Raw genomic sequence first — 27,129 nt, forward strand, 5'->3', positions numbered from 1 at the left:
AGGAACAGTGTGTCTTTCTGCTGGGACTGTGAATTCTTTTGTAAGCTATGCAGGGCAGCTGTTTAGCTTCTGCGGGGCAGGGCTATCATTGTGGTGCAGGCTTCGCGGTGGATGGCACTTCCCCCCGGTTACGTACTGGCTGCAGCTTATCTTCAGTCGCAAGGCCCTGTCTCAGTTCTGCCCCGGCCTCCTGGACCGCCTGCCATGCTCCTCACCTATTGTATGGTGTTCACGGACTAGCATCGCTATGGGCAGGGGGCGCCTCTGCAGGCCACGACTTAGGCCTCGCAGCCCGCGCCGCCACCAGCATCCTATGCACAGTGTGGCTTTTTCTCACAGTTGTCCGCTGCCGCGCCATGTTCCAGCTGACAGTCGGGTGTTGCAGCACCGAGGTGCAGTGTGCCCTTGTAGACCGATATTGCCCTTCCCTTCAGTGCAACTCAGGCATCGCCTACCGCTTACAGACCGCCAGTGGGGGCCGCCATGTTTTTCTGCAGCGAGTTGTATCATCTTGTGTGTCTCCGTTTCCAGCGCTACAAGGTTGCTTCACTTTTGTTGCTACTGCATACTCTGGTATCTGTGTGTGTTATTCTATGATTTTCAGCATTCGATTGTCATCCTCATTCAGGATTATTGTCGGAGCTCCACTAGCGTGCGGCCATCTTGCTGCGGGCTCACTAGCCCCCCTCAAAATAGTACCTCTTGAGGAAGAAATTGAGAGGGCGCAGGTCTAGGCTAGGATGAATGCCTCTGTCCTTCTTGGGCACCATAAAGTAGCGGGAATAGCAACCACAACCTACTTCTGGTGTTGGCACCCTCTCAATGCCTCCCTTGGCCAAGAGAACCATCACTTCCTGGTAGAGCAAGGAGAGAAGGTCCTCTGTCAGCCTGTCGAAAGCAGGTGGCATGGGTGGAGGAGCATACACGAAGGGGAGGGGGTATCTCTTCCAGACAATGTAGAGAACTCAGTTGTCTGATGTTATAGACCTCCAGCGGGGCAGGTGAAGCGTATCCTGCCTCCCAGATGGTGCCCATGATGGTAGGAGGGCAGACTATAAGGGTTTGGAGTCTGTGGCTTTAGGGAGGGGGGTGGACTGGCCCGACCCCTGGCTGCCTGACCCACGAGGTCTGTGGGTACCGTGTTCTCGGCGACGCAGTGACTGGGAAGCTTGTGCGCTGCGGTGGCTGGGAAGTTATAGATGCAGTTGAAAGCCCCTTCCGTGGCCACGAAAGGAGCAAAAGGTAGGTTGCAGGTGGCGAGGGGACATGGAAAGGCCCAAGGAACTTGGCTGAGGCCCTGCTGTCCTTAAAGCACTCTAGCATTGAATCCACCTTGTCTCCGAAGAGACGGGAGCCATTAAAGGGCATGTCCATAAGCGATGCATGGACATCCCCTGGAAAGCCAGTTGTTCTCAGCCAGGCGTGGCACCGTAAGGCCACTGTCAATGAAACTGCTCTGCCCAGTGAGTCGGTGGTATCCAGTCCACATCAGATCATAAACTTAGCTCCATCTCTCCTGTCAGCAAAGCGTGGAAGAGTATGAAAAGGGACTCCTCCAGGACCATCGTGAGCACTTGAGCAACCGAATCCCATACAGTATGGGAGTAATGGCCCAAAAGGCACAAGCAGGTCGTGGACCGCAGTGCCAGGCTGGTGGAAGAAAACATCATCTTCCCTAAGGTGTCCAGCCATCTTGGATTCCGTATCCAGTGGGTTGGTAGGGAATGTGCCAGAATGTACATGGGAGGCAGAGGCTTAGACCACCATGCTCCCTGGGGTAGAGTGTTGTGTGAGGAAATTGGGGTCCCCTGTGGTGGGGCAGTGGCAGTAGGCAATCATCCTGTTCACAGGAGCCCCTGTGCTGGGCTCAGACCAGGTCCCAAGAAGGATGTTGTTGTAACCTTTCTTGTATTTACATTCTGCACCTTTACCTCCTCATCCCTATGGTTCCTTCCCCCCAGTACTCCCCTCCCTCCATGTATACAATGGAATGTTCTACCTAGAGTTGACAATAGAATGTTGGCACTCTGAGTGTGGAGAGTTGATGACCAGAATAAAGAACTCATCTACTTACCTCGTCTTGTCTTCCTTGACTTCTGAATTTTAACACTGGCGACGATCCTGCGCAGGGGGCAGCTGGTCATCTCCCCTGTCAGTACTCTCTCCAAGACTACGTGCTGTTCCTGCATCTTGGGACTGAAGTGCTATTTTTGCTGTGCATTCGCATCTTTTCTTCAGCTGTCACTCTGAAGATGCAACAGAAGAGGGCACTTTGCGAGAGTATGTAGGGATGGGGACAACAACCAAGTTAAGATTGCTAATGTGGAGGGTAAACAACTTCAGAAGTTTGTATTTCAAGTGAAAGGTGAAGATGATTCTTCTAAACCGGACTATCCCATGTGTATGGTACCTCTTTAATAATAAGCCAGTAGAAATTTTTCAGACTCTTGCTCTCTATTCACTCTACTCAATCTTGCTGATTACAAAAAATCCTTGGGAGACTTAAATGTAGAAATGAGTCAACCAGATATTTCTCCAGAAGGTTATACCAAAGACAGCATTACCCTTGTGGGAATGATAAAGGTACACATAGACTTTAAAGGAAGATCCTCTGTGAGTAAGGGGTACGTTGTAGAGAAAGGATCTAATCACCTTGGCTGGCAACACCAGAAGGAATAGGGCATCATACTTGACCCTAACAATAAAGATCAAGTCATCCTTGTTGAAGGTTCCAATAGTAAATGTACGCTATGTGAGGCATTTCCTGAATTATTCGTGGATAAACTGGGCTTACTGAAAGACTTCCAGCACAGAATAAAGATTAAACAAGGAGCCGAACCAGTGGTTCACAAACCCCGCCCGGTTCCTCTCCTTATGAGAGAGTCTCTCAAGAAGGAGTTAGACCAGTGTCATCCAACCCATAGAATCCTCGGAGTGGTTAGCACTTATAGTTATAGCATTCAAGGCCAATGGGGAAGGCATTTGCCTCTGTGTTGATCTGCGCAGTCTCAATGACAATATATGGGTAGAGAGGTTTCCCCTCTCCAATATAAACGAGATGCTGAGCACCATGGGGGGAGGCCAAGTTTTTTTTCGGTCGTTGACCTATCAATGGCATACCACCAAGCGGAACTACACCCTGAGTCTAGACCTTTAACGGCGTTCATCTCTCCTTTTGGAGAATATATGTTTGTCAGGATGCCCTTTGGACTTGCCTCTGCTGCGGCAGTTTACCAGAAAATGATACAGCAAGTCCTCATGGGCTTCCAAGATGATATATTGATTTATGGGTCATCTGCCAAAGAGCACAACATAATTTTTAAGACAGTTTGTAAGAGACTTTCAGAAGCAGGGTTGACAGTAAAACTCAACAAGTGAAAGATTAAAGTAAGTTCATGGACTACCTTGGGTGCACCATTTCTCAAGAAGGTTTTAGACATAAATACAGTTTAATTCAAGCTGTTAGAGATGCTCCATACCCTACTAACAAAGAGGAACTTATATCCTTCTTAGGCCTTATCGAATATATGGCCAAATTTGTAAAAAAAAAAAAAATATTCTGAAAAGTGTGAAGAGTTACAAGAATAATTTTAAAAAGGCAAAGAATTCATGTGGGAAGAGAAGTACAGTAAAATGGTGGACATGTTGAAGAAGGAGGTCATTGAGTCACCCGCCCTGGGATCCTTTGACCCCAAAAAGAAAACTATATTAACTACAGACGCATCTAACAAAGGGTCGGGGCGTCACTATCTCAAAGAGTGGAAAGTGGTGAAACCATCATAGCTTTCGCCTCCCGTTCCCCGAGTCCCTAGCATGCTTTTGGGCCGTTAATCACTTTAAATTTTATATATGGGGTACCAAACTCACCATCCGTACAGACCAAAAGCCCCTAACATTCATGTTTTCATCAAAAAAAGTTCAATGCAGTTCCCCAGGCATATCCAAATGGGTCCTGGGATTGGAAAACGTTTGCTTTAAGGTTGAATACTTACCTGGATTAGAGAATGTTGTGGCGGATTACCTTTCAAGGTCCTCCTTAAATACTAGTAATAATGAAAAACAATTGATGTCCCCATCCTAGCCATCCAACTACAGTCCCAGACTAGAGATGAATGGGAAGAAAGCAAGACAAAAGACGTCAATATGAACACCTTGAAAGACTTAATTGTCAATGGCTGGCCTGAAAAATTTAGTGAGGTCGCAGAAGGAATAATGGAGTTTTGGGAGGTAAGATTCAAACTTACACTTATAGACGACAAACTATATCACAATGGATATATTTTTCCTCCTTTTGACCTCAGGAGTAAAATAATAGATCTGGCCCACGAGGGACACCTAGGCAGGAGCATCATGAAGAATAAAGTAAGAAATTGCTTCTGGGTTCCCAAAATGGATTCAATGGTAGAGCTAAAAGTCAAAGAGTGCATCAGCTGTGCAAAAAGAGATAATAGCAAAACCCTGCGCAAAGTCCCTTTATCTCTGGTGGAGGTACCTGTGGTGCCATGGACTAAACTAGCCATTGACAATTGGCCCAATGGAGGTTTTGGAGCCCCAAAAGAGATTTATGTTTGTTTTAACATACTATACCTCCCAATGGATTAATTTCAAATGTAAATCTTCTACCACAACAAGCGGACTTACAACATTGCTCAAAAAATATCTTTTGCAATGAAGGGATACCTGCAATTTTGGTCACAAACAACGGAGTATAATTTACTCCTGAGGAGATGAGGGAGTTCCTAGAAGGAATTAAATATCAAAAATGAGAAAACTGCACTCTACTGTCCCACGGCCAATGGACTAGTGGAAAGAACAAACCGCATAATAAAGGAACATTTCCAACTGGCTATCACTAATGGCCACAAGATAGATGACTCCCTTAAAGAGTGCACATGGGCATATCACACTGCACCTAACCTCATCACAGGGATATCTCCCTTAGTTGCGCTAAGAGGGAGAGAGCCAAGCACCAAGATGAACCCTCTGTGGTTGGAGGAAGGTAAGAAAGTGGATTCCAACCGCTGGGAGGGTCAAAGGAAAATTCTACAACATCAAAGGAATTACAAAAATTGGTATGATCAGAAACATGGTGTTAAGGAGCATAACCTCAAGGCTGACAACCCCGTACTAGTAAGGAAATCCAACCACGTGCATATAGGTCAGAGCAAATTCCAACCTCCTCAACGCTTGGTCAAGGTAGGCAGGAATGTGGTTCGCCTAGAGAATGGACAGACATGGAGTGGTGACAGACTTTTGAACTTAGCATCATTTCTCCCTCCCCTATATAGGGAGATGTGTTGTAACCTTCCTTGTATTTACATTCTGCACCTTCTTACCTCCTCATCCCTATGGTTCCTTCCCCCCAGTACTCCCCTCCCTCCGTGTATAAAATGGAATGTTCTACCTAGAGTTGACAATAGAATGCTGGCACTGAGTGTGGAGAGTGGATGACCAGAATAAAGAACTCATCTACTTACATCGTCTTGTCTTCCTTGACTTCTGAATTTTAACAGATGTCAGTAAGGGATTAATTGAATGGGAGAAGTGGTTGTAAATGGGTCACTCCTGGCTGAAGCAGCTCAGTCAAGATGTCTGTCTTGACTGCCACAGATGGCAGACTAAGGTCTAGAACCTCAGCCGCCCTTCTCATCACCATTGCAAAGGGTGCTCCCTCCTTCGTAGACACGGTAGGGGGGGGAAGCGTGCCAGTATCTGGAAAAGTGTCCAGTCCACTGGCCTCCATCAAGTCCTCACACCAGTCCATCTGTTGATCTAAAGGCTTGTATTCGTCAGGGTCCAGCGACCTCTTCCAATCCTCCTTGAGTCCTTGCCCATAGGAATAAGACTAAGGCACTGGCCTGGAAGGCTTGGCTCCAGAGCATGTGTCGGATGAGACCCCTCCGGCTCTGTGTCGGAGCCAGGGATCAGAATGAGGACAGCGCCAGGAGAACCAGCATCAGAACCGGCGCCGGAAAAGCTCGAGGTGGTATGACCAGTAGGGGCCCCTCCTAAACCCACAGGGCCTGAAGGCGCACCAGCAGGAACAGCCCGCTCAAATATGAGGCAACCGGTCAGGGAAGCAAAGAGCAGACGCAGGCGCTGGCCCAACAGCGGAGCCAGGCCTCAAATGTCGATGCTTTCTCATTTCGTTGGCCGATGGATTTTTCTGGTATTTGTGGGGCTTACGTGATTAGCCCGATGAATTGAAATGTGAGGCCAACCCTGGGCTCCACAACCGATCCTGGGACCTTCCTCTCGACCGGGATCAAGACCGTCGCGACATCGCTTGTCGGACGGAAAGGAGCTTGAGGGACTGCTTCGTCAAGGCCTTGGGGTGCATAACGTGGTAATCAGTGCAGGTCTTCACGTCGTGGTCGTGCGCCAGGCACCGAGGCAAACAAGATGCGGGTCAGTCATCGACATCTGTCGATGACAGGCGCCAGAGGGCTTGAAGCCGGTCTTCCTAGTAGACATCGTTTCCACACCAGGAGAAGAACTCTTAAAAATTTTCTGACAAAACGTCAATAAAGCTCAGTCAAAAAGTGACTAACGGAGTAGCTCTCCCGGGATCTGTGCTGACTGGCGCGAAAAGAACGGGCGTCAGGGTGCTGGGGTGGCACCTACATAGGCACCGCGCACGTCACATCCGGCACAGATGAAGCTGCCGACGCCACCCGGAGCAGATCGCGGTCACCTACCGGCATGCAGGGGTACTGCTCATGAAAAATGTCCGGATCCAGTCTGATGCTTGCGGATATTTCTAAGGGAAGGGATCTGCGGCTAGAAGTCTCTATTAGATACATGAATTGTAACTCATGCAGATGCACAGCCAGGAATTGTGAAATGGGCTATTTACCCACTTCAAATTGGCCATCAATGAGTACGCATGCATGCACATGTGCAATGATACATGGCACCCATTTTTAATTCACAATCCTAACACGGAGGGTTCTCATTTTGAAACACTAACAAAAAGTTTTAAAAAATGTAAAACAAAAAAGGGAGTGAGCAACTTGGTAGCACTTTGCAGCTGCCGTCCCCCAGTAAATTATAACAACAAACAATAAAAATAAAATATTTAAAATGGGAAGTGGGATGAGAGGCGGGGAAGGGACTGAAAACAGCGTGAGCAGGGTGCACAAGAACCAGCTGGGGAGATGACAAGGACCCCTTAAGATGTCCATAGCCAAGACCTGAAAGTATCAGATGTTGGATTAAATGACAGAAAACAGAGTTTTCTGTGTCTCAGCATTTCATAATATTATCCACCTCAAATGGAGTCAGAGGAGAGGGTCGTGGGCAGTCTTTCAATCAATTGGGGAACAATGTTTCAAGCTCAACAGAACCTCAGGAAACAATGAACCAGGGAAGGGTGTTTTGGGGGAAATACCACATTGGACGAATCCCACCACAGACATTAGAAATGTGCAAGGAAGACCTTCAAATGACGTAGACTCATGGAGGAGTTCAGAGTCAGGACCAATAACATTAACATGAAGCACTGACCAGCTCTTCTGACATTAGGTAGCATCATGGAAATTGGCACTTGATATGGGTACTGGAACATCAGTTAGGCTTAGCCAGCGTATTTAAAGCAGAATGTCACAATATGAGTAATGGTGCCAAACATTTGAGGAACGGTGATACTATAAGTGGTGTAATACCGCATATACTTTTGCATCTAAAACTGGGATAAAAGTTGTAAATGAGGCGTGCTATCAGGCAGATTTATGCATCGCACATGGAGAGGGATAACAGGGCAGAATAAAACATGTCGTATAAGAGACAGCGAAAGCATCAGAAGCACTGCTTGCATGATGTAGGTCCCTGCCACAGATTCAGTGACACTGAACATGGACTCTCCCAACTAGCAGCAAAACGTTTGAGTGTCAGCTATTCAAGCTGCGCGCATCTATCGCTCTAGAGGAGTTAACTATGGAGAAGAAATACTGAGTCTCACAGTATAATGTTTGGTTTGTGCAAGACTGACGAACAAGAGACAATTAAAGCATAGTACCAATGGATATCCTGAAAGAATTCAGAGACATTAAACTAGCCCTCACATCACGGAGCAGTATATAAAAGAGATGCATTCAAGAAATGACAAACCTACCAGTGCATCATTGGCCATCTGAGCTTCCTCTTTTACTTGAAGCAGTCTCCTTTCCATTTCGTCTCGAGAGCGCTCCGCCTCTTCTCGCATTTGTTTCTCTCTTGCTAGCCGCTGACGCTCCATCTGTCAAAGCAAGGGAAGTTTCATAGGAACGAATGATACTGAACCAGTGAACCATTGAGAACATTAGCAAAAGGTAAGTTTCAGGAAGGGAATATAACTTAGTTACTAACCTGCTGTAGTTGACTCCTAAATCCTAGCAATTCACAACATGCTGGATCACTGCCCCTAGTGAAAATTAGGTAAGTAGTAATAAACAATATTACTTTAATATAAGTATGTAATTGGTATGACCTGTACTAGGTTGGTATATGCTAGGCCTACCAAGAATGAACTGCCCTCGTGCCAACATATGTAAAATTGTGGAAATATATGGTATCGCTTGATACGCCGTCGCCCCCTTTTCTTGCTCTTCTCTCTCTCCTTTTCCTTCCTTTTTGCCTGGCTTTCCCTTTCTTTTCTTTTTCTATTAGTGATCAATTGGGTTAGATTATTGATACTCATATAAGCGTATTAACACCACTCTGTGAATGTACATGTGATAACCTTGCCTTACACTTATCTTATATCGTATGCTAACCCTGCTACAGTATTATTGTGTATATGTGTTTCCTTTAAAAAAAATTCAATTAAGCATTTTGAAATAAAAAAAAAAAAAACACAAAATATATATTATGTACCACTGACCCAGATGCTGTGAGCTCCATGTATTCTTCACAATGCAGTTCCTTAACAACTCCGATCAACAAAGAGATTGCAACTGGGTTGTAGTTTAGAAGGGGGTTTAGTGAAAGCACAGGTAATCTCAGTTGTCTAAAGTGACAACAGGCGACTGATATTATGATCCTTGTATCCACACCTTCTCTTCTTCTGAATTGGGACAAAAGACAACAGCGTCAGCACTGGCATTAGGCAAACAGTGCTGCTTTGCTGGAGCTGATCCTCACGAAAATGCCTGAAAAAGCGTATAGGATGATCAGGTGGCTGGCCTGCAGATTAGATCAATAAGCATATGATCTTTAAAGTGACTACTGCTGATTTGGCAGCTGGTAAGGGCACAAGAATGGAGAAAATGAAAATGCAGACAAGTATTCTGTGTGCCACGGTTCACAGTAACCATGCCAGTCTGAGACATTTCTTTCAAATGTGACAGAGAGCCAGTGTTATTTCTTTGCATTTTTTACTTCTCTAATCCGATTTGTAATGTTGCCCCATCCTGGGGTCTAGAGAAGGAGGCAGAGTGATTGATCTCTGGAACGGTAAGGAAACTGAGAGAGAACTTGTGAAAGATGAGCTCACTCGCTATGAAAGCAATAATATACCGGTGGGTCAGATTCATACCAACATTTATCTAGAAGGGAACAACGTCAAACGTTCGGGTAGCACATCCTTTAAAGTCTTTAGACTGAAGCCTGCATATCGCACAGGATGAACACCACAGCACAAACTTAAGAGCTACTTCATAAATCCATTAAAGCAAGTTCTGTTTGTTTTACACTATGTGTATCCAGAGCTGGTGTCATACATTCAGCTGCACGGCCCGCAGTCCCTTAAGGAGCTATCAAGTCATTGTCTTCTCTATTATCAATGATGCACAAAGGCCCCTGTTTAGGCTCCCCACCAGGAGATCTCAGCGGACCTCTGGCACGTGCTCTAGTGATGTCCCGCCCGCTCCGCTTATTGGAAGGCGATCCACAGGACACTCCACGAGGCAACAGAACTCCTGGACATAGCTACCGAGGAGGCCTGCTCCTTCGGACATGTTTGAGCATGGGCAGCGCATAGCGGTCAGGGCAGCGGATAGCGGTGAGGGCAGCGGTCAGGGCACGATTTGCCAGTCTTGCAGTACTCCTCGCCAAGCACACTATCACCCTTAACTGACGCTCACCCCGGGCCCCTCGATTGGCGTCCTGGCATGGGGCTGTACAGCGGTGGGGAGGACTGGGAGCAAAGCTTCGAAAAGGTCATTGGCAGCGTAGGCGTCCAATCTTCCCCGTGTGGGATAGCCTGCTTCATCACTTTCTCAGTCTTACCCGCGACGACACCCTACTTCCATGATCCCTGCGCCACAAGCATCATCTGTACGTTATCATTGGGCTGCACCTGTGGCAGCATGTCATCTCTGGCACTCACCGCCACATATTGGACCCGCACTCTGAATCTCGCATCTTCATATCCACTGACGCGGCTACATGGACAATTAGTGAATTTGTGTAATTCTTGACCAGTCAAAGTGTTTATTGTTCTTAATTGGAAAACTCAACACCAACAAATAATTGTTTAAACCAAAATGAAGAGCTAGATCTTTTTCCACATGTCCAAAGTTAAATCTAGGACTGAGAGTTACGCTGAGTGACTAGGCAAAGGAAAATGTTTCTAATCTGGAGAGGAGCAAAGGGGCTCACCTGTCATTTGTAGGGTCGAACACTTCAACATCAAAAGGTAAGGAAACCATTTCTACTCTCTGCGAATGAATACATAACCAGTTTTGCCCTTCCTCCAACTTGTATGGGTCAGGATAACAGGCAATTTTGTTTCCCATTTATAGCAGAGGCTATGCAGCCACTTGGAAATGACTAGGCCTATTTACAGGAGTTATTGTGTACTGTGAACACCCAGGCACATAAAAAGATGCCTGTGGTGATTCTACTAATATTTCTGATCTGATCATGGTTGTAGTTTCTACCTAGAACCTACAGAACACTCATTAAAACAACACAATTCCATGTACAAATGGCAAAGGCATTATTTGAAACCTGAAGGGAACAAAAATCTTATAACCTCTATACAACAATTTTGAGATACGGTTATAAGATTAAAAAACTGCTATTTTCAAATCTAAGAGTAAATGTGCTGTACTATGCTATATATTATTAATACCCTACTATGCCCCACTGGTACTATTGGGAATATCAAGGGAATCCAAGGCAACATCCTATAAGAAATTACTAATCAACCTAAGATTTATGCTAGCAAAAAGGGAAATTGCCCGGAAATGGGGTAGCAAAACCTGCTGAAGACTCCTAGACTGGTCAATGGGAATGAACATATGTAGAACGAGGGGAAAAATGGTATATGAGGGAAGGCAATGCCCCCAAAAAAGTGTGGGGAAGATTGCCCACGTGTGACTAGTGATGCAGGACCCAAGAAATAACGTGCCAGGAGTAAAAGAAGGGAAAACACTGCACAGACAGGGAAGTAACGGACATATGAAGGAGACCCAGACCTCGGAACGGGGGCAATAGGGCAAAGATCAACCCAACGTAACATGTATGCATTGTGGAATTTCAGGGGGGTGGGAGAAGGAGGGGAGTGGGAAACACGAGTATTGCTATAGTGGTTCTGTTGGTTCTATGTTTGAAGTGCTTATTAGATACACTCAGGTCAATCTAAAACTCAAATAAAATATACTGAAAAGATAACGGCATTCTACACATTTCAGTAGGTTTTACCACTTTGGGTGGGAAACATATTAAATATTACCACAATATTTTGTTATATAAACTTAGTGTATGTAGAAAGCCTTTATGGAACAAGAGTTCATAGAAAGGTATCATAAGAACTGTATTAGCCAGACTGTAACTCTGTTTCTGTAGCCTGAATATATTCTAAAGATGTACATGTTTGTAGATTATGCCCAGTCTTCAAAGGGTGCTAAGAAGGGAACTGAATGTGGGGCTCCAGAACACATTTGCCAGCAGGAAGCAGAGCTTTCAACCAACGAGGTCTCCATTGATCATGAAAGAAGAGGGCAGTGGATTGTCTGCAAGAAAAACAGGTGGTGCCAACGAATAGCACCTAGTGGAACTGTTGTACTTACTTTGGGGATGTGGCTCTGATGGCACCATGGGATCTAAGCTCAATGACTGAGACAACACAAGGCTCCTAGGTGAGAAACCACCCTTTTATCATTTTAGCCATACATATGTTGCTATCGACTATTGCAATAACAAAGTATTTTAAAATCTCTAACCAAAAATCACCATTAAACCTGTCAAAAGAAGATTAAGCATGTTTTAGCATTAAGATGATTCAACATACAAGCATCACAAAAGAAAACGCCTATAAACTCTAAAGCTTCAAGTGTCCTACAGAAGCAAATATGAAGCACTAAAGTCTACTTCCACACATTCTTCAATTATTACAATACACTTCCTGCCGTCAGACTTTCAAAGGTTGCTCTGTTTTTCCATTATCCACATATTCTTTACATTTCACTCTTGAGCATTATCATCACATTGTAAGAAGTGCTCAGCACACGGATGTAACCAGTTTCTCAAAAGTAATTATGTACAAAAAAACATAAAACAATGCAGTTTTTGTGAGATGAGCCAGCAGCTAACAGCGATAATGGACGGAAGTGGCAATGTGTTTCCTTTTATTTTCAATGACTAAGACTGCACAAAATTGGAGGAACAGGTCCAGACCCTAGCAAAACAGAATGCAGCCATTACCACTAACCCGGAAGACCGAGAGGGGAGAGCTAGACGCAACAATATTCGTGTGTTGGGGGTTCCCGAGGGGGTTGAGAGACCTAGTGTTAATCCCTTCCTGGAGGACCTCATCTTAAACACTCTTTGCCCCATGAGATTATCCAACTTCTTTTCAATAGAAAGAGCGCACAGGACACCTGGGCACCCACCGCGACTGGACACCCCTCCACAATCTATTATGGCCAGGCTATTTAACTACAGAGATTGGGACGCGATCCTTCAGGCAGCCCATACCCATGGCGGCCTCCAATTCGAAAACACCATTATTCGATTTTTTTCCAGCCATCACCCTACAAGTGCAAAGACAAAGATGGAAATTTGTCAAATAACTAAAATACATGATCTTATACCCAGCTTGACTGCGAGTGATGACAGAGGGCAAGATGTGGCATTTCGCCTCCCCAGAAGAGGCAGTGGATTGGATCAAGGTATGGCATGTTGCTGACCAGAAGGGCACTAGGGAGCAGCATACCCAAGTAACAACCAGGACCTACGAAGCTCTGCCTCTCCTGATGTGCAGCAGAAACAGGACTCTCCCATGGACACGTGAGTGGCTGACCCTTGTGGGTTATGCGTTACTGAAACTGTTTGATATTGTACAGGGTCAGATGGGCAATTTAGCAGAGCTGCGGTGGTGAAATGGGGTGGGAAATGCCGGGAAGGTAGCAGATGGAATGATGGGAAGAAATCATTCAATCACGACAAATATCTTCCACATGCAATTGGGGATACCATGATTCGTTCAAACAATATTGATTTAAAATGGTATGGCTGCTTTAGCCCACCCACATTACTTGACAATTCTTTTGGGCAAACAAGCACTCTGCAAGTGGGGCACGGGGTGGTTTTAGACTCACAATGCAATGTGGCACGGAGGGGGGAGTTTTTTGGTTTGGATCAAATGTTTTTGTTCTTCACTATGTTGATCTGTTCTAGTAGTCACTCATCTACAGGGAGGTTAGGAGGGACGGGGCTAAACTACAGGGTACGGAGGAAGCATGCAGGCATAGAATCTCCTCAGGGTACAGAGACCCACACACACATCATTGCTACCCCAAAAGAAGTATGCACGCAGCTGAACATATAAACACAGAATGTGAATGGTCTGGATAGCAAAATTAAACCCACGCTTGTGCTCAAACACCAGCGTCGACATGCCCCTGACCTAGTGTTCATCCTAGTGTTCATCCAGGAAACACATCTCTGTGGAAACCAATACTGGGCCTTAGACCGATCTGGCTACACACTACTGGCACACGCAAGCTATACAACAGACTTGCAAGGGTCAGGCATCCTAATCAAGCAATCAGTACCATTTATCACTCACCACACATGGCATGAGGCCCCTCGGTTGCTATGTGGCTATATCAGGAATTTGGGAGGGCATTACACTCAACATTTGTTACCTATATATACCAAGACTGCATGCAACTGCCCTTCTTGTCATCAGCGCTCTAATCTTAGACATGCCAACTGGAATCATTATACTGGGAGGTGACATGAATGCGGTACTGGAGCCTGGGGTTGATAGAATGAGTAAAGCTAACCCCCAGGGTGAACTGGGACCACTGCAGTCCTTCCTAGAAGCGATAGGTCTGAAATGGCGCAAACACAACACACGACGACTGTACACGTATTTCTCTTCAACACACTGTAGTTTCTTCCGTCTGACTACATCTTTACCCACCATACACCTGTAGACAACTTCCAGGCCGCGTCACATCATGCACAGGGGATCTCTGTTTATTCCCCAGTGGGAGTCCTGTTGAGTGGGCCGACCCGAGGCTTCGTACTTGCCACAGAATAGACCCGTGGTATCTGCGGAACAGGGACATCAGGGAGAACTTTAGGAAAGGACCAGACACCTATTTTAATGCAGGGCTCAAATATAGCAACTTAGTTGCCATACTACTATTGCATTGATGGTTGGAGGGTGGTGATAAAAGTAGATGTTCTTGATAAAAAAGCATGTGAGGTAATGTGTGACTTCTTCTCCTTTCGCTGATATGGAGCATGGGCATCGACTCCATAGTAAGATTGTTTTCCCGCAGAGGGTTAGAATGGAGTTAGTAAGAGTAGAATAGAGATGTCCATTTGTATGTATCTAAGTAAGATATTACTGCAACAGGCATAGGTTCTCAGAGAGGCGGGTGGGCACATGTGAATCTACAGCTCTACATGCCAAGAACAGATGCATACTGGGTAAGTAGCATTTTCCATTCGAGGTATGTGAGCTGTAGATCACATGCCTTGCATAGACTATACAGCAGTAATCTCTCAAAGCGGTGGCTAAACTGTAGCTGTTGCAGTGGTTCGATAGTGTGTATGAAGAACTGCCTGGCCTACATTAGCTTGCTGTCTTGCTAACACATCTACACAATAGTGTTTTGTGAATGTGTGAGGTTTAGACCATGTGGCAGCTTTACAGATGTCAGCTATGGGAATGTTTCCTAAGAAAGCCATAGAAGCCCCTAGTTTGCGAGTGGAATGCGCTCTAGGGGGAATTGGTGAAGATCTCTTTGCTTTTGCATAACATGTCTGAATACATTTGACTGTCCACTGTGCAATGCCTGATTTAGAAATGGGATTGCCTTTGTGAGGTGGAGCAAAAGCGACAGAGTTGTTTAGTTTTACGAAAAGGTTTTGTTCTTTCTATGTAATAGAGTAATAACATCTAAGGTGTGTAGAGCACGTTCTGCCACAGAATCAGGTTGAGGAAAGAACACCGGCAACTCAACAGATTGATTAATGTGGAAGGCAGAAACTACTTTGGGTACAAATTTAGGGTTAGAGCGAAGAACCACTTTGTTTGGGTGTACTTGTAAAAATGTTTCTTCTATGGTTAGTGCCTGAAGCTCACCCACTCTCCTCAGCGATGTGATGGCAATGAGGAAAGCAACTTTCCAAGTGAGAAATTGCAGATCACATTTATGCAATGGCTCGAAGGGTGGACCCATTTGTCTGGTAAGGACAATATTAAGATTCCACACTGGAGCAGGTGGAAGTCTTGGAGGAAAAACTCTTGAGTCCTTCCAAAAAGGCCTTAATAACAGGCACTCTGAAAAGGGACAGATGTTGTCTATTTTGAAGGTATGCGGCTATTGCAGCAAGATGAAAGAGTATAGATGTGTATGCTATGTTTTACCGTTGTAAATGCAGTAAATAGAAAGTGATATTTTGAACGGAAGCATCAAGCTGGTTGATATGGTTGTTATTACAATAAATAATAAACCGTTTCTCTTTGGTTGCACAGCAAGCTCTTGTAGTAGGTCTTCTAACCTCTTTAATGATGTTCATACAGTTTGGCGGTAGATTTAGATAGCCAAACTCTATGACTTCAGGTGCCAGATCGCTAGGTTGAGATGTTCGGGATCTGGGTGTCTTATCTCTCCATGGCTCTGCGTGAGGAGATTGGATGTGAGATGTAGTTTTTGATGAGGAACTACTGAGAGCTCCAACAGGGTGGTGAACCAAGGTTGACCGGCCCATGTGGGAGCTACTAGGATTAGAGTGAGGGATGTTTGCTTGAGCTTCCGAACCACTAGCGGGATGAGTGGGAGAAGCGGAAAAGCATAGGCAAATATCCCTGACCAGTTCATCCATAGTGCATTGCCTTTGGACAATGGGTGTGGATACCTGGAGGCTAAGCTTGGGCATTTTGGTGTGTGGCGAACAGATCTATGTCTGGGAAGCCCCACATCTGAAAGAACAGGAGGAGAATTTGAGGGTGGAGTTCCCACTCGTGAATCTGTTGTCTCTGTCTGCTGAGCAGATCTGCAATTGGATTGTCTACTCCTGGAAGGTGTTCTGCTAGGAGATAGATTTTGTGATGTATGGCCCACCTCCAAATGGCCTGTGTAAGGTGTGACAGATGGAGAGAGTGTGTCCCTCCCTGTTTCTGTATGTAATACATGGCTGTCATGTTGTCTGTGCGTATCAGGACAGCTTTGCCTACAAGGTGAGTTAGAAAGGCTTTGAGCGCTAGAAATACTGCTAGCAGCTCTAGATGATTTATGTGAAGTTGCTTTTGCTGTTGACTCCACATGCCCTGAATTGTGAGAGTTTGGAGATGAGCTCCCCAACCAGTGAGCGATGCGTCTGCTGTTAGCACTGTCTGTGGAGCTGGGTCGAAGAAGGGCCGCCCTTTGGAAAGGTTTTGTGGATTCCACCACTGCAGAGAGCGATGAGTGCGGCCGTCCACCAACACTAGATCTGCTAATTAACCCAGAGACTGATTTCACTGATGTGCTAAGCATTCATGAAGGGGACACATTTGAAGTCTTGCGTAGGGAACTATTAGGATGCAAGACGCCATCATTCCTAGTAGTTGCATGAATACCGGATCTGGTCATGAGTGGTTGGGCTGGAACTGGGAAATTAGAGCCTGAATATTGCGGATTATTGTTGTATTGGGACAGGCTAGAGCTTTTTGTGTATCGAGAGTGGCTCCCAAGTATGCTTGCGTGCTGGAGGGTTGGAGATGGGACTTCAACAGATTTACTGTGAATCAGAGATCGTGGAGCACCTGCACTGTTTTGGGATTGTGGTGTAGAAACTTTGCTTGTGAACTGGCTTTGATGAGCCAGTCGTCTGATTATGGAAAGACGTGAATGTGTTGTCTTTGCAGATGAGCCGTGACTACTGCCAGGCATTTGGTGAATACTCTGGGAGCAGTGGTGACTCCGAATGTGAACACTTTGAACTGGTAATGTTGTCTCGCTACCACAAACCTGAGATATTTGCAATGAGCTGGATGTTTTGGAATATGGAAGTACGCGTCCATTAAGTATAAAGTAGACAAAAAGTCGCCTTGCTGAAGGAGTGGGAGCACTTGTTGGAGTGTTACCATGTGAAAATTATCTGATTGGATATACAGGTTTAGGTCTCTGAGGTCTAATATAGGCCTGAGAGAGACGTCCTTTTTGGGTATGAGAAAGTATAGTGAGTAGGGGGCATCGCTTGGCCGGCTGCAAGATGGCCGCACTCTGAGTGGGCTCTGCCGGCCAAGCTCTATTATCCGACACCATCCTGCAGACATCGCGCTCAAACCTGACTCTTTACAGCATGTCCCAAGTCTGAGCCTCCGGCGGAGCCGTTTGATCCCGCTTCAGTCTCCTGGTGGCAACTTGGGACCGAGTAGCACCGCCTGAAATCAGCGCCTACCCTGCGTGAAGGGGCCGATCGGATCCGGCCCTCCTCCAGCGCTTCCTGTACGGAACTCCCGGGACCTCCACTGCCAGTGGGACAACGGTGGGCTCCACGCGGTGTGGTCTGGTGAGTGCTGCGGCCGCGGTGGCAGTCTCTGGTGGGGCGGGGGCTCACGGGCTGTACCGCCCGGTGTGGGCCGCGGCGCCATTTTCCTCCTAACCCGGCCGCACTACATTGTTGTCACGCGCGCCTGGACCGGGTGGCGGGAGCGGTGGGCCCCCCTTATCTCCCTGCTGGCGGCGCCCTGGTTCGGAGTGCGTCCCCCGGCCTACTGCCTGCTGTGGGGTGCGGGGCGCACTTAACTCTCCTGCGCCCTTGATCATCCGGGCTGCTGTCGGTGACATCCGGACTTTACCACTACTGGAGGACAGATCGGGCGGGCTGCGCTTTGGGCCCTCACTTTACCTGCCTCCTATGCTGCCACGGTGGGTCCTGCTGGTGGTGTGGCACTCCGCTGGCTCCCTGGGCTGGCTCGAGCCCCGGGTGAGAGCCCCGGGCTCCTTCTCTGTGTTGCCGCTCCATAGTCCGCTCTGCCTGCCACTCCTGTGCTCCCAAAGCAAAAACCAAAGGACATGATGGACGGAGTGTTGAACATTGCAAGCACTCACCCCCAGTCAACTGATCTGGGTTTAATCCATCACCGTTCTTTAGCCCACTCTGCCACCCCAGTTCAGACATGGCCATATGCAAATCAGTCTGACCCTGTGCCTCATGGGAACAGTCCAGCCCGAACTGCTAAGCCATGTCTTCCCAGGACTGGAAACAAGCTTTCTAGGACCGGTTTCTGGCATTTCAGCCGTCTTCAGCCAGGCTTGCTTGAATCCAGTGGCAAAGTGAGCAAGGGACTCACGTCTGAGCATACCCTGCCAACTTATGGCGAACAAAGCAAAAACCAAAGGAAATGATGGACTGAGTGTTGAACATTGCAAGCACTCACCCCAGTCAACTGATCTGGGTTTAATCCATCACCGTTCTATAGCCCACTCTGCCACCCCAGTTCAGACATGACCATATGCAAATCAGTCTGACCCTGTGCCTCATGGGAACAGTCCAGCCCGAACTGCCAAGCCATGTCTTCCCTGGACAGGAAACAAGCTTCCTAGGACCGGTTTCTGGCATTTCAGCCGTCTTCAGCTCCTGTGCTCCCGCCATTGATGCCTGACACTGCTGCGGTTCCTATAGATGTGGCCGCTTAGCACTCTACTTGCCGCCATCCCCGGGAGTGGGGCCTGCCCTTTTTTGGCGACTGCATCTGACTTTTCCTCAGGGCCTGGGCCGCTGCCGCCGGATCTGGTAGTGCCGCAGCCCCCGGAGGGTACCTTTGCATACCGAGGCCACGCTTCAACAACCTTTTGGAGGGGCGTGGATCTCCCTCCTTTACACGCCAGGTGCTCAGGTGGGAGGTATTTGAAACCCTGAGGAGCCATCCTGCACTTTTTTTTGCCATCTTAACTGTTCACTCGATGCCACCGCCATTTGCTTTGCAGGGAGGACCTTGCGCTGGGTGTTCACCTTACCTTGCTGCGGTGTCTGGCCCGTCTGCTGGTCTTCCTCTGGTTCCTCGGCTCCGGTGAGGTGCTGGGTTGTTGGGGAACTCACTGCGCTTGCAGACTCCCCGCGGCATATGCTTTTTCGCGGCTCCTCTGCACCAGCGGTTAGTGTGCTTGCTGCTCCTGGTGGCTGGCCGTGGCCGCCATCACCGTTTGTCGCCTCACCTGTCTCTCCTGGCTGCGCTTCTACCTGCTGTGAGTGGGGGGCCTGCCCTTCTGACTCCCTTCTGCAGCTCATCTTGATTGCACCACCCCTCCTCCACTGCCTGGCGTGGCCTGCCGCCTGGTCCTCACCATCATGGGTAGGACGGATCCCAAACAGCCCAAAATTGCATTTGAACAGCGTAAGTCTACTCGCCAGGATGGCGCCAGTTCGGATGGTGGCGACTCTGTACCCCTCACGGATGCGACTCCTGCTCGCGATGACGACCTAAAAGCAATCATGCTAGACGTGAAATCAACGATCACCAGCATTGCAAATCAATTGGACCAACTCTCCGCCCGCCTGGACTCTGTTAAGGCCCGGGTTGACTCCCACGACAATCGCCTCCTCCACGTCGAGTCCAGGGTATCAGATGCCGAGGATGCTGCCACCCGGGATCACCAGAAGCTGTTGCAGATGGACAAAATTCTAGCTGTGATTCGTGAGAAAAGTGAGGATTTGGAAGCGCACTCGCAACGGAGCAACCTCCGCGTTACTGGCGTGCCGGAATCCACCAATACCTCCCGCATGGAGGATTTTGTGGAGCAACTTGTCAAGGAACTTTTCAATTACATTTTCTCTCCAGTTTTTATTGTTCAACGCGCACATCGTTCCCTTGGCCCTCGGCCTGGTCCCGGGCTGCCGCCTCGTCCCATCATTGTGAAAATCCTACATTTCAGAGATCGGGACGCTATCCTCCGCGCGGCTCGTGATAAGGGCAAACTCATTCATCAAGGCAACTCATTATCGTTTTACCCGGACTACACTCTCACTGTCCAGGCCGCCCATCGTGAATTCCTTCCCGCAAAGCGGATTCTCCAAAAACATGAGGTCTCGTACTCACTGGCCTACCCGGCAAAGCTGAGAGTCAGGCAGGGCACAAAAACACTTGTGTTCCCAGACCCCAGAGACGCCCTAGCCTTTGCCAAAAAACTCGGTAAGTCAGAACGCTCTTCTCCATCCAGCTCTCAGCTTGCCGCTACTGAACACCTCAGTGATAACGATTGAAATGCTGTGCCATGTACAATGTTTATTCTTGTACCGATTGTCTGATGCTCCTCAAGCTTGGCCACCCTGCTGGACTGCAGGGGTATATGCTGAGCCCTGCCAAGGCATTCACGGGTAATTCCCTTTCTTACTGTTGTTTCCTCTCCTCCAAGTTGTGGGTACCTGGGGTGGGTTGGGGAGGTATCTCAGCCTGATTGGGGGGTTGGAGTGGGTGCGGGGTTGGGGGTCCTTTTGATGCTGCTCTTTGGTTTGTTGGGGTGGGATTGCTGGGTGGTGGTTGGGGAATTGGAAAAGCTTCTGGGATTGCTTTTTGAGTTGCGATTCTGGGAGGGTCTGCTGGGTGGGGGGTTCTGGTACTGCATCTATCTGGATCTGGGTTTCTGGGGGGTTGGGGGAGGGTTCGGCAGAGTGGGTGCAGTCAGGGAAGGGGGTGCGGTGGGTTTGCCCTGTGCTCCACTGGGGTTGGAGTTTTGACATTTAATCTTTGCTGGTTCTGTGTGGTCGGATTGCATCACCTCATTATCACTATTGTTTCCTTTTACAGCAAGTTTGTGCACGACATTCCCCCCTGCCCAAATGGCACTGCTTATCCCTTTCCCTTTATTCCCCTCCCCGGTTCCTGCGCATTGGGGGCTTCCTTCATAACTTGGCCGGCCCATGCTGCTTGCTTCCAACTTTCCCAACTATTAGTTAAGGGCGACCATCCTGCCTCCCTGCCGGTTAGAGCCATTACGTTGTGGCACATCTTCTGGTTCTATCCGATGCCTGCCCTGTTCGCACTGCGCCTCATTTCCCTAGGGTATAGTACAACATGACTGACACCATTTGTTGGACCTGGAACATCCGTGGTCTTAACGATCACAGAAAAGCCATGCTTATCCATTCTCACTTGCAGCGACACAGGGTAGACATCGGTCTCTTACAGGAGACGCACCTTTTGCCGGAGACCTCCTCCAGACTCCAGTCGCGCTACTGGGTAGAATCACATTCCTCGTTTTACTCCTCTTACGCAAGGGGGTTTCCATTTTGATACGTAGGTGTCTCCCCTGGCAAACTATTCAGGTACTTATGGATCCAGACGGTAGATACGTGATTCTACATGGCTCCTTGTTGACTCAACCCATGACGATCGCTGCTGTGTACGGCCCCAAATCGGACGATCCCGATCTTTTGACCCATATATGGCATCTTATCTCTTCCCTCGGCTCGGCGGCTCTTCTCTGGGGGAGGGGGGGGGGGGGGGGATTTTAATGTTACTCTTTCGGCGGCTTTGGACCGTTCTGGCCCCCATTCTTCCCATCCGCGCGCTACCGCCTTACTCCAGTCCATACTTACTGACAACTCGGTGTATGATGCCTGGTGTCATATGTGGCCCGATGCCCGCAAGGGCTCCTGCATCACAGGAGCTCGGGGCTGCTGGTCACGCATTGATTTATGGCTCACTTCCCCAGATGTCCTCACTTGGCTCATCTCTGCCACTCATATGGCACGTACTTTTTCGGATCACGCACCAGTTCAAATCTGTCTCCGTCTCCCTCACTCTCCACAGCGAGCACTCAAATGGCGGCTCCCTCCGAACGCACTCCGTTATACAGTCTTCTGTGACGAGATCCAAAAAGCTATCACCAATTATTTTGATCTAAAAATGGGTTCGGTAGACGCTGCTTCCGTTCTTTGGGAAGGCTTCAAAACTGTAATACGGGGCAAGTGCATCTCTAAACAGGCCGGTGTCCTTCGTTCTATCCGCACCACTCTGGCAAAGCTGGAAACTGAAATCAGGGCTCTGGATGCCGCTCAGGCTGCCCACCCCTGGCCCGAGACCCTTGCGCTTTTAAGGCACAAGCACACTGAATTTACTGAAGAGGCGGATAGAGAGCTTGCCTTTCTGGGCAGAGAGGCCCAAGCCCGTCGCTTCGGGGAAGGCGATCGACCTGGAAAGGCCTTAGCCAACCTCCTACGGCCCCCCGTGCTGCGTCGTACATCACGGCTCTTCGTGACGGTGGCCCCACTAGAACCACCTCTCTCTAGGAAATCAAGGCCCGTTTCACGGACTGTTACTCGCAGCTCTACACCGCCGGCTCCCCCCCTCTCGAGCGAGGCCTTCGAACAATATTTCCAGACCATCGCGTTGGTATGGCTGGAGGATTATCATCGGAAATTCTTAGACGAGCCCTTCACTAAGAAGGCGATACTTGCTGCCATAAATAGCCTACCTAGTGATAAGGCCCAAGGTCTGGATGGTCTTCCAGCCTCTTTTTGTAAAACATTTGTATCGCTTTTAGAACCACATTTGGCTGCCATGTACAACCACTCTTTCGACAATGGCCTCTTCCCTCAGTCCCACCGTGAAGCAATAATGCTATTACTCAAGCCTGACAAACCAGTTGACTGTCGCGATTCCTATCGCCCCCTTTCCCTAGTTAATATTGACAATAACATTTTTGCTAAATTGATTGCCTCCCGCCTTCTCCTACTCATGCCTCTCATTGCTCTCCCTGACCAGTCTGGCTTCATGACTGGTCGGGCCACCTCGCACAATCTCAGGACCATTTTTTCGGTTCTTCATCAAAGCAACCCCAGTCTCCCTGCTGTTGCCACTCTTCTAGACGCCATTAAGGCGTTCGACTCGCTCGAATAGCCCTTTTTGTTTTTTCTTCTACCACGCCTTGGTTTTAGCGATATGTTCATACGAAAGATATCTCTTCTCTACACTCGCCTCGTCTCCGAATCAATGGGCAGGTATCGGATCCCATCTTGATTGAACCCGGTACTCGGCAGGGGTGTCCTCTATCACCTATGCTCTTCGCCATCGCGATGGAGCCTCTTGCAGCCAGACTCCGTCAGCATCATACTCGGAGGGGTATAGGTTTCTCGGACCGCTCCCTCCTGGTCTCTATGTATGCTGATGACATCACTTTATATGTTCGCCACCCCCAAGACAATCTCAGCCCTCTTGTGCGTGTGACAATATGCTTTGGTGGATTGTCGGGCATACAGGTGAACTGGAGCAAGTCCGTGTTGTTCCCCCTTACGGATGCCACCAAACCATTTACGCCGGACTTTCCCTTCGTTTGGGCCTCTGGCCCCACCCGCTACCTGGGTATCTGGTTGAGTAGCAACTTGGAGGACGACCTCTGAAGGTCTAACTTCGGGCATGCGGTGGATTGGCTGGAGTCCAAAATTCCGCATTGGAATCGGCTTCCACTGTCTCTTGCCGGCCGCATAGCCATCGCCAAGATGGTGGTTCTGCCGAAATTCCTTTACCTCTTTTTAAACATCCCTATCCCCCTCACTGCTCATTTCTTTTGTAAAATTCATTCCTTGATCATCTCTCTAGTTCGGGCCGGTAAGCAGCCTAGAGTTGCGTATGATGTCCTCACTATCCCTACGTCGGTAGGAGGTATGGGAGCTCCTAATTTTAAGCTTCATTTCTTAAGTGCCCAAGCCAGCTTTCCAATCTCCCGATGCTACCAGCTAACGCCATGCCGATTGTGCAGCATCCTGCTTTTCCCCCCCTCTCCAACCATCCGGCATGTCCAAACATGCCTCACGCTTGGGCCTGTCGACATTGGCAGATCTTTATCCCAATGACACGTTCTACTCTCTTCCCGCCTCTTCTGGTCCTTTGGACACTTTATTGTTTTATCAGTTGTGCGCTATATGTCAGGAGTTACATCCTACGTTCCCCAAGCCTCCGCCCATGATGCCTGCTCTCGATTTCATATATACATCCCCAACCCCTCACAAAATAGTCACTAAATTATACGCCCTCAAGCTATCGTCCACCTCCATCTCCACAGATCGGGCGCGCGTGGCTTGGGGCGAGGACTTGGGTATGGACATCGCCCAGGCTGACTTGCTCTACTGCTGCAATCAGACGAAGAAACTGCCACCCAACTAACGGCTTCGTCTTATTCATTTCAAATATTTACATAGGCTATATCGCACTCCTGCTCAGCTTCACAAATTGGGACTTATACCTAACGATAGTTGCATGCGCTGCACTGCCCCTGCTGCGTATTTTGCTCATCTAGCGTGGCTGTGCCCTAAGGTGTCAGACTTTTGGCAGGTGGTATGAGCCGCTATCTCCGATATAACCTCCACACCAGTACAGCCCGACCCACCGTTGTGTCTGCTAGGCTTTGTAAAATTCTGCCCGGATGCTTCTCGCCTCCTGATTGCAATGCTGCTCGTTCTGGCTAGGCTTAGGGTGGCCATGTGCTGGGATCGCAAACCGGCGCCCCAATTCGCTCATTGGCTCGAAGACGCCTCGAGATGTCAGACCTTACTATCGGAATTCTGAAATTTACTCCCCGCGAGATCTCGCCCAATCGACATATGAGTACCTTTGGTGACATATCTTCATTCCCGACTTTATTTGAGCCGTGCTGCCTACCCCGCGCTCCCTGTCGGCACCCCGCCCGCGGTGGCTGCCGGTGCTGGTCAGTAACTGCCTCCCTCTACCCCTTTGCCTTCCCTGCTTGCTTTGCTTGCCACCATCCCTGCAGTTGTGCCCAAACCTCCTTAGGGAAAAAAGTGTTACTGTTGTTGCCTTAACAGTGCCGCACGGAATTAGTCTCTTGCATGTTGGTAATGTCATTGCATTTACGATATTTGGCTAAAAAATTCACTGTGTATGTCGCTCTGACCTGATGCAAAATGTATTCTGATTGTATTGAAATGTCAATAAAGGTTTTGGAAAAATTAAAAAACAAGCATTTACAATGCTATAGGTCTCGCATTTACGCGAGTTTAAGCTATGGCATTGTAAATGACAATGCCTTTTATTTGTTTTAGAAACGAAAACAAAAATAAAAGGCATTGTTATTTGCAATGTCAATAGCGCATACTCGCGTAATGCGAGACCTATTGCATTGCAAATGCTTGTTTTAAAGGATGACAAAGGTTTTAAATGGTTGGTGATTCTGCCGAAGTATGTGGGAGGCACTCGACTTGTTCGTCGGATGAAGAGGAGTTTAAGGAAGGACACACCCTTCATTTGCCACCCCTGTCTCTTGAGCGTGTCTCTGTTGCTCAAAGATAGCGCTCCTTTAGAAAGGATACATTTTGATTTTAGGGGGAAAAGTGGGATTTCACAGAAAAACTGCTGCTTTTCACTGCTTATGCTTCCCTCAAAATGAAATACCTGAACAGCTTTACGGTGGCAGAAGGTACTGAGGTGTGGGCAAGAAAGTAGACCACCACTTCACATACACCCATGAATATATGGGTAGTGCTAAAGGGGACCAGACACAAGGGGGTACAGACACTGAAGGGAACTTCGGAGACTGCACTTGCACGGACCTACAGAACTGCCCAATCAGGTGGTGAGCTAATAAACACATCGTGGCCGATTACCCCGATTGAGAGTAGAAATGCCATCAGGATATTACAAGATGTGTAATAATAGCAAACACCAGTTGCCCTGCGAACTTCCCTTCAGCCCTCTCTTGGACAGAATATCATGTCTCCAGTCCTCTGTTTTCATTTCACAACCTAATGCATTCTGGTCTTTGTAGTCCCCTGCTGCACCATTGTATCCTTTTGGCCAAAGCACCAAGGAATTATGGCCGAAAAGCATTAGGATTGTGCCGGAGCTCATGTGATACTGCATAATATTACACTGTGCCCTCAGCCCTTTTTAGTGGTAAGTAAATCGGCACAATACTTTGGTTTACTTACAGTGCTCATAAAAAATAATAGTGAATAACCCCTGTGCTGTTGCATACATGACAGAAGAAAAGAAAGAGCACGGCTCATTGGCGATGTCTGCGGCATAGGGCTAATAGCGTGCACAAGGGATGAAGGGTGCTGTGTTTGAGAGGATGTGATAACAAGCAGGAAGTGGGATAAGGGAGGGGTGACAAATGGTGTGCACTTTCGCGGCAGCTTTGATGTTATCAGTGGCCGCGCGGCTCACTGAGAACATCAAAGCGGCCGCGAAATGATCACGCAGGCTGCCAAATGGTGCGCGCCCGGCGCACATGCACTGTAGTTGGCGGCCTGAAAGCACTGGTTTGCACTTCCAATTCCCCCGTTTACAAAAGCTCTCGCGAGAGCAGCGCTAAAGCGCTGGCTCAGGCGAGACCTAAAAAAAAAGTATAGGGAGCATACATCAGCACCTTGATACTCTAATGGGACTGGCTCTATTGCTCCTTTCTGCAATAGAGAGAAAACGTCTTATTTGAGAAGGTCCAGATGCTCTGGTGACATTTTGTGTGATCGTGGAGGAATGTTTGGGGGATTGTCGGTTAGCTCCAGGCAATAACCAGATCAGATAATTTTAGGACCCATCTGTCTGAGGCGATTGTATTCCAGACGGGAAGAAATTCGGAAAGATACCCCCCAACAGGTGTGGAATGATCGGGGGAGGAGGAGGCAAGTCACTGTTTGTTTGCTGCAGGGGAAGTACGTGGTGTGTTACCTTTACCTCTTCCCTTGCCGTTATTGCCTGGAAATCCTCCTCTAAAATAACCTCTGGAAGAGGGTGATTGA

The 27,129-nt window shown here is 48.0% G+C and overlaps 1 protein-coding gene across 2 annotated transcripts in view; it reads right to left on the reverse strand.

Moving 5' to 3' along the window:
* Positions 1-27,129, reverse strand: part of NF2 (NF2, moesin-ezrin-radixin like (MERLIN) tumor suppressor) — a 635,344-nt gene that overhangs the window by 271,096 nt on the left and 337,119 nt on the right. For both annotated transcript variants that reach the window (XM_085636353.1, XM_085636354.1), the window contains exon 11: positions 8,114-8,236. In XM_085636353.1, the coding sequence (XP_085492479.1) occupies positions 8,114-8,236 (123 nt within the window). The remainder of the gene's footprint in view (positions 1-8,113; positions 8,237-27,129) is intronic.

Source organism: Triturus cristatus, chromosome 11, assembly GCF_964204655.1.
Source record: "Triturus cristatus chromosome 11, aTriCri1.1, whole genome shotgun sequence".
Taxonomy (NCBI): Eukaryota; Metazoa; Chordata; class Amphibia; order Caudata; family Salamandridae; genus Triturus; species Triturus cristatus.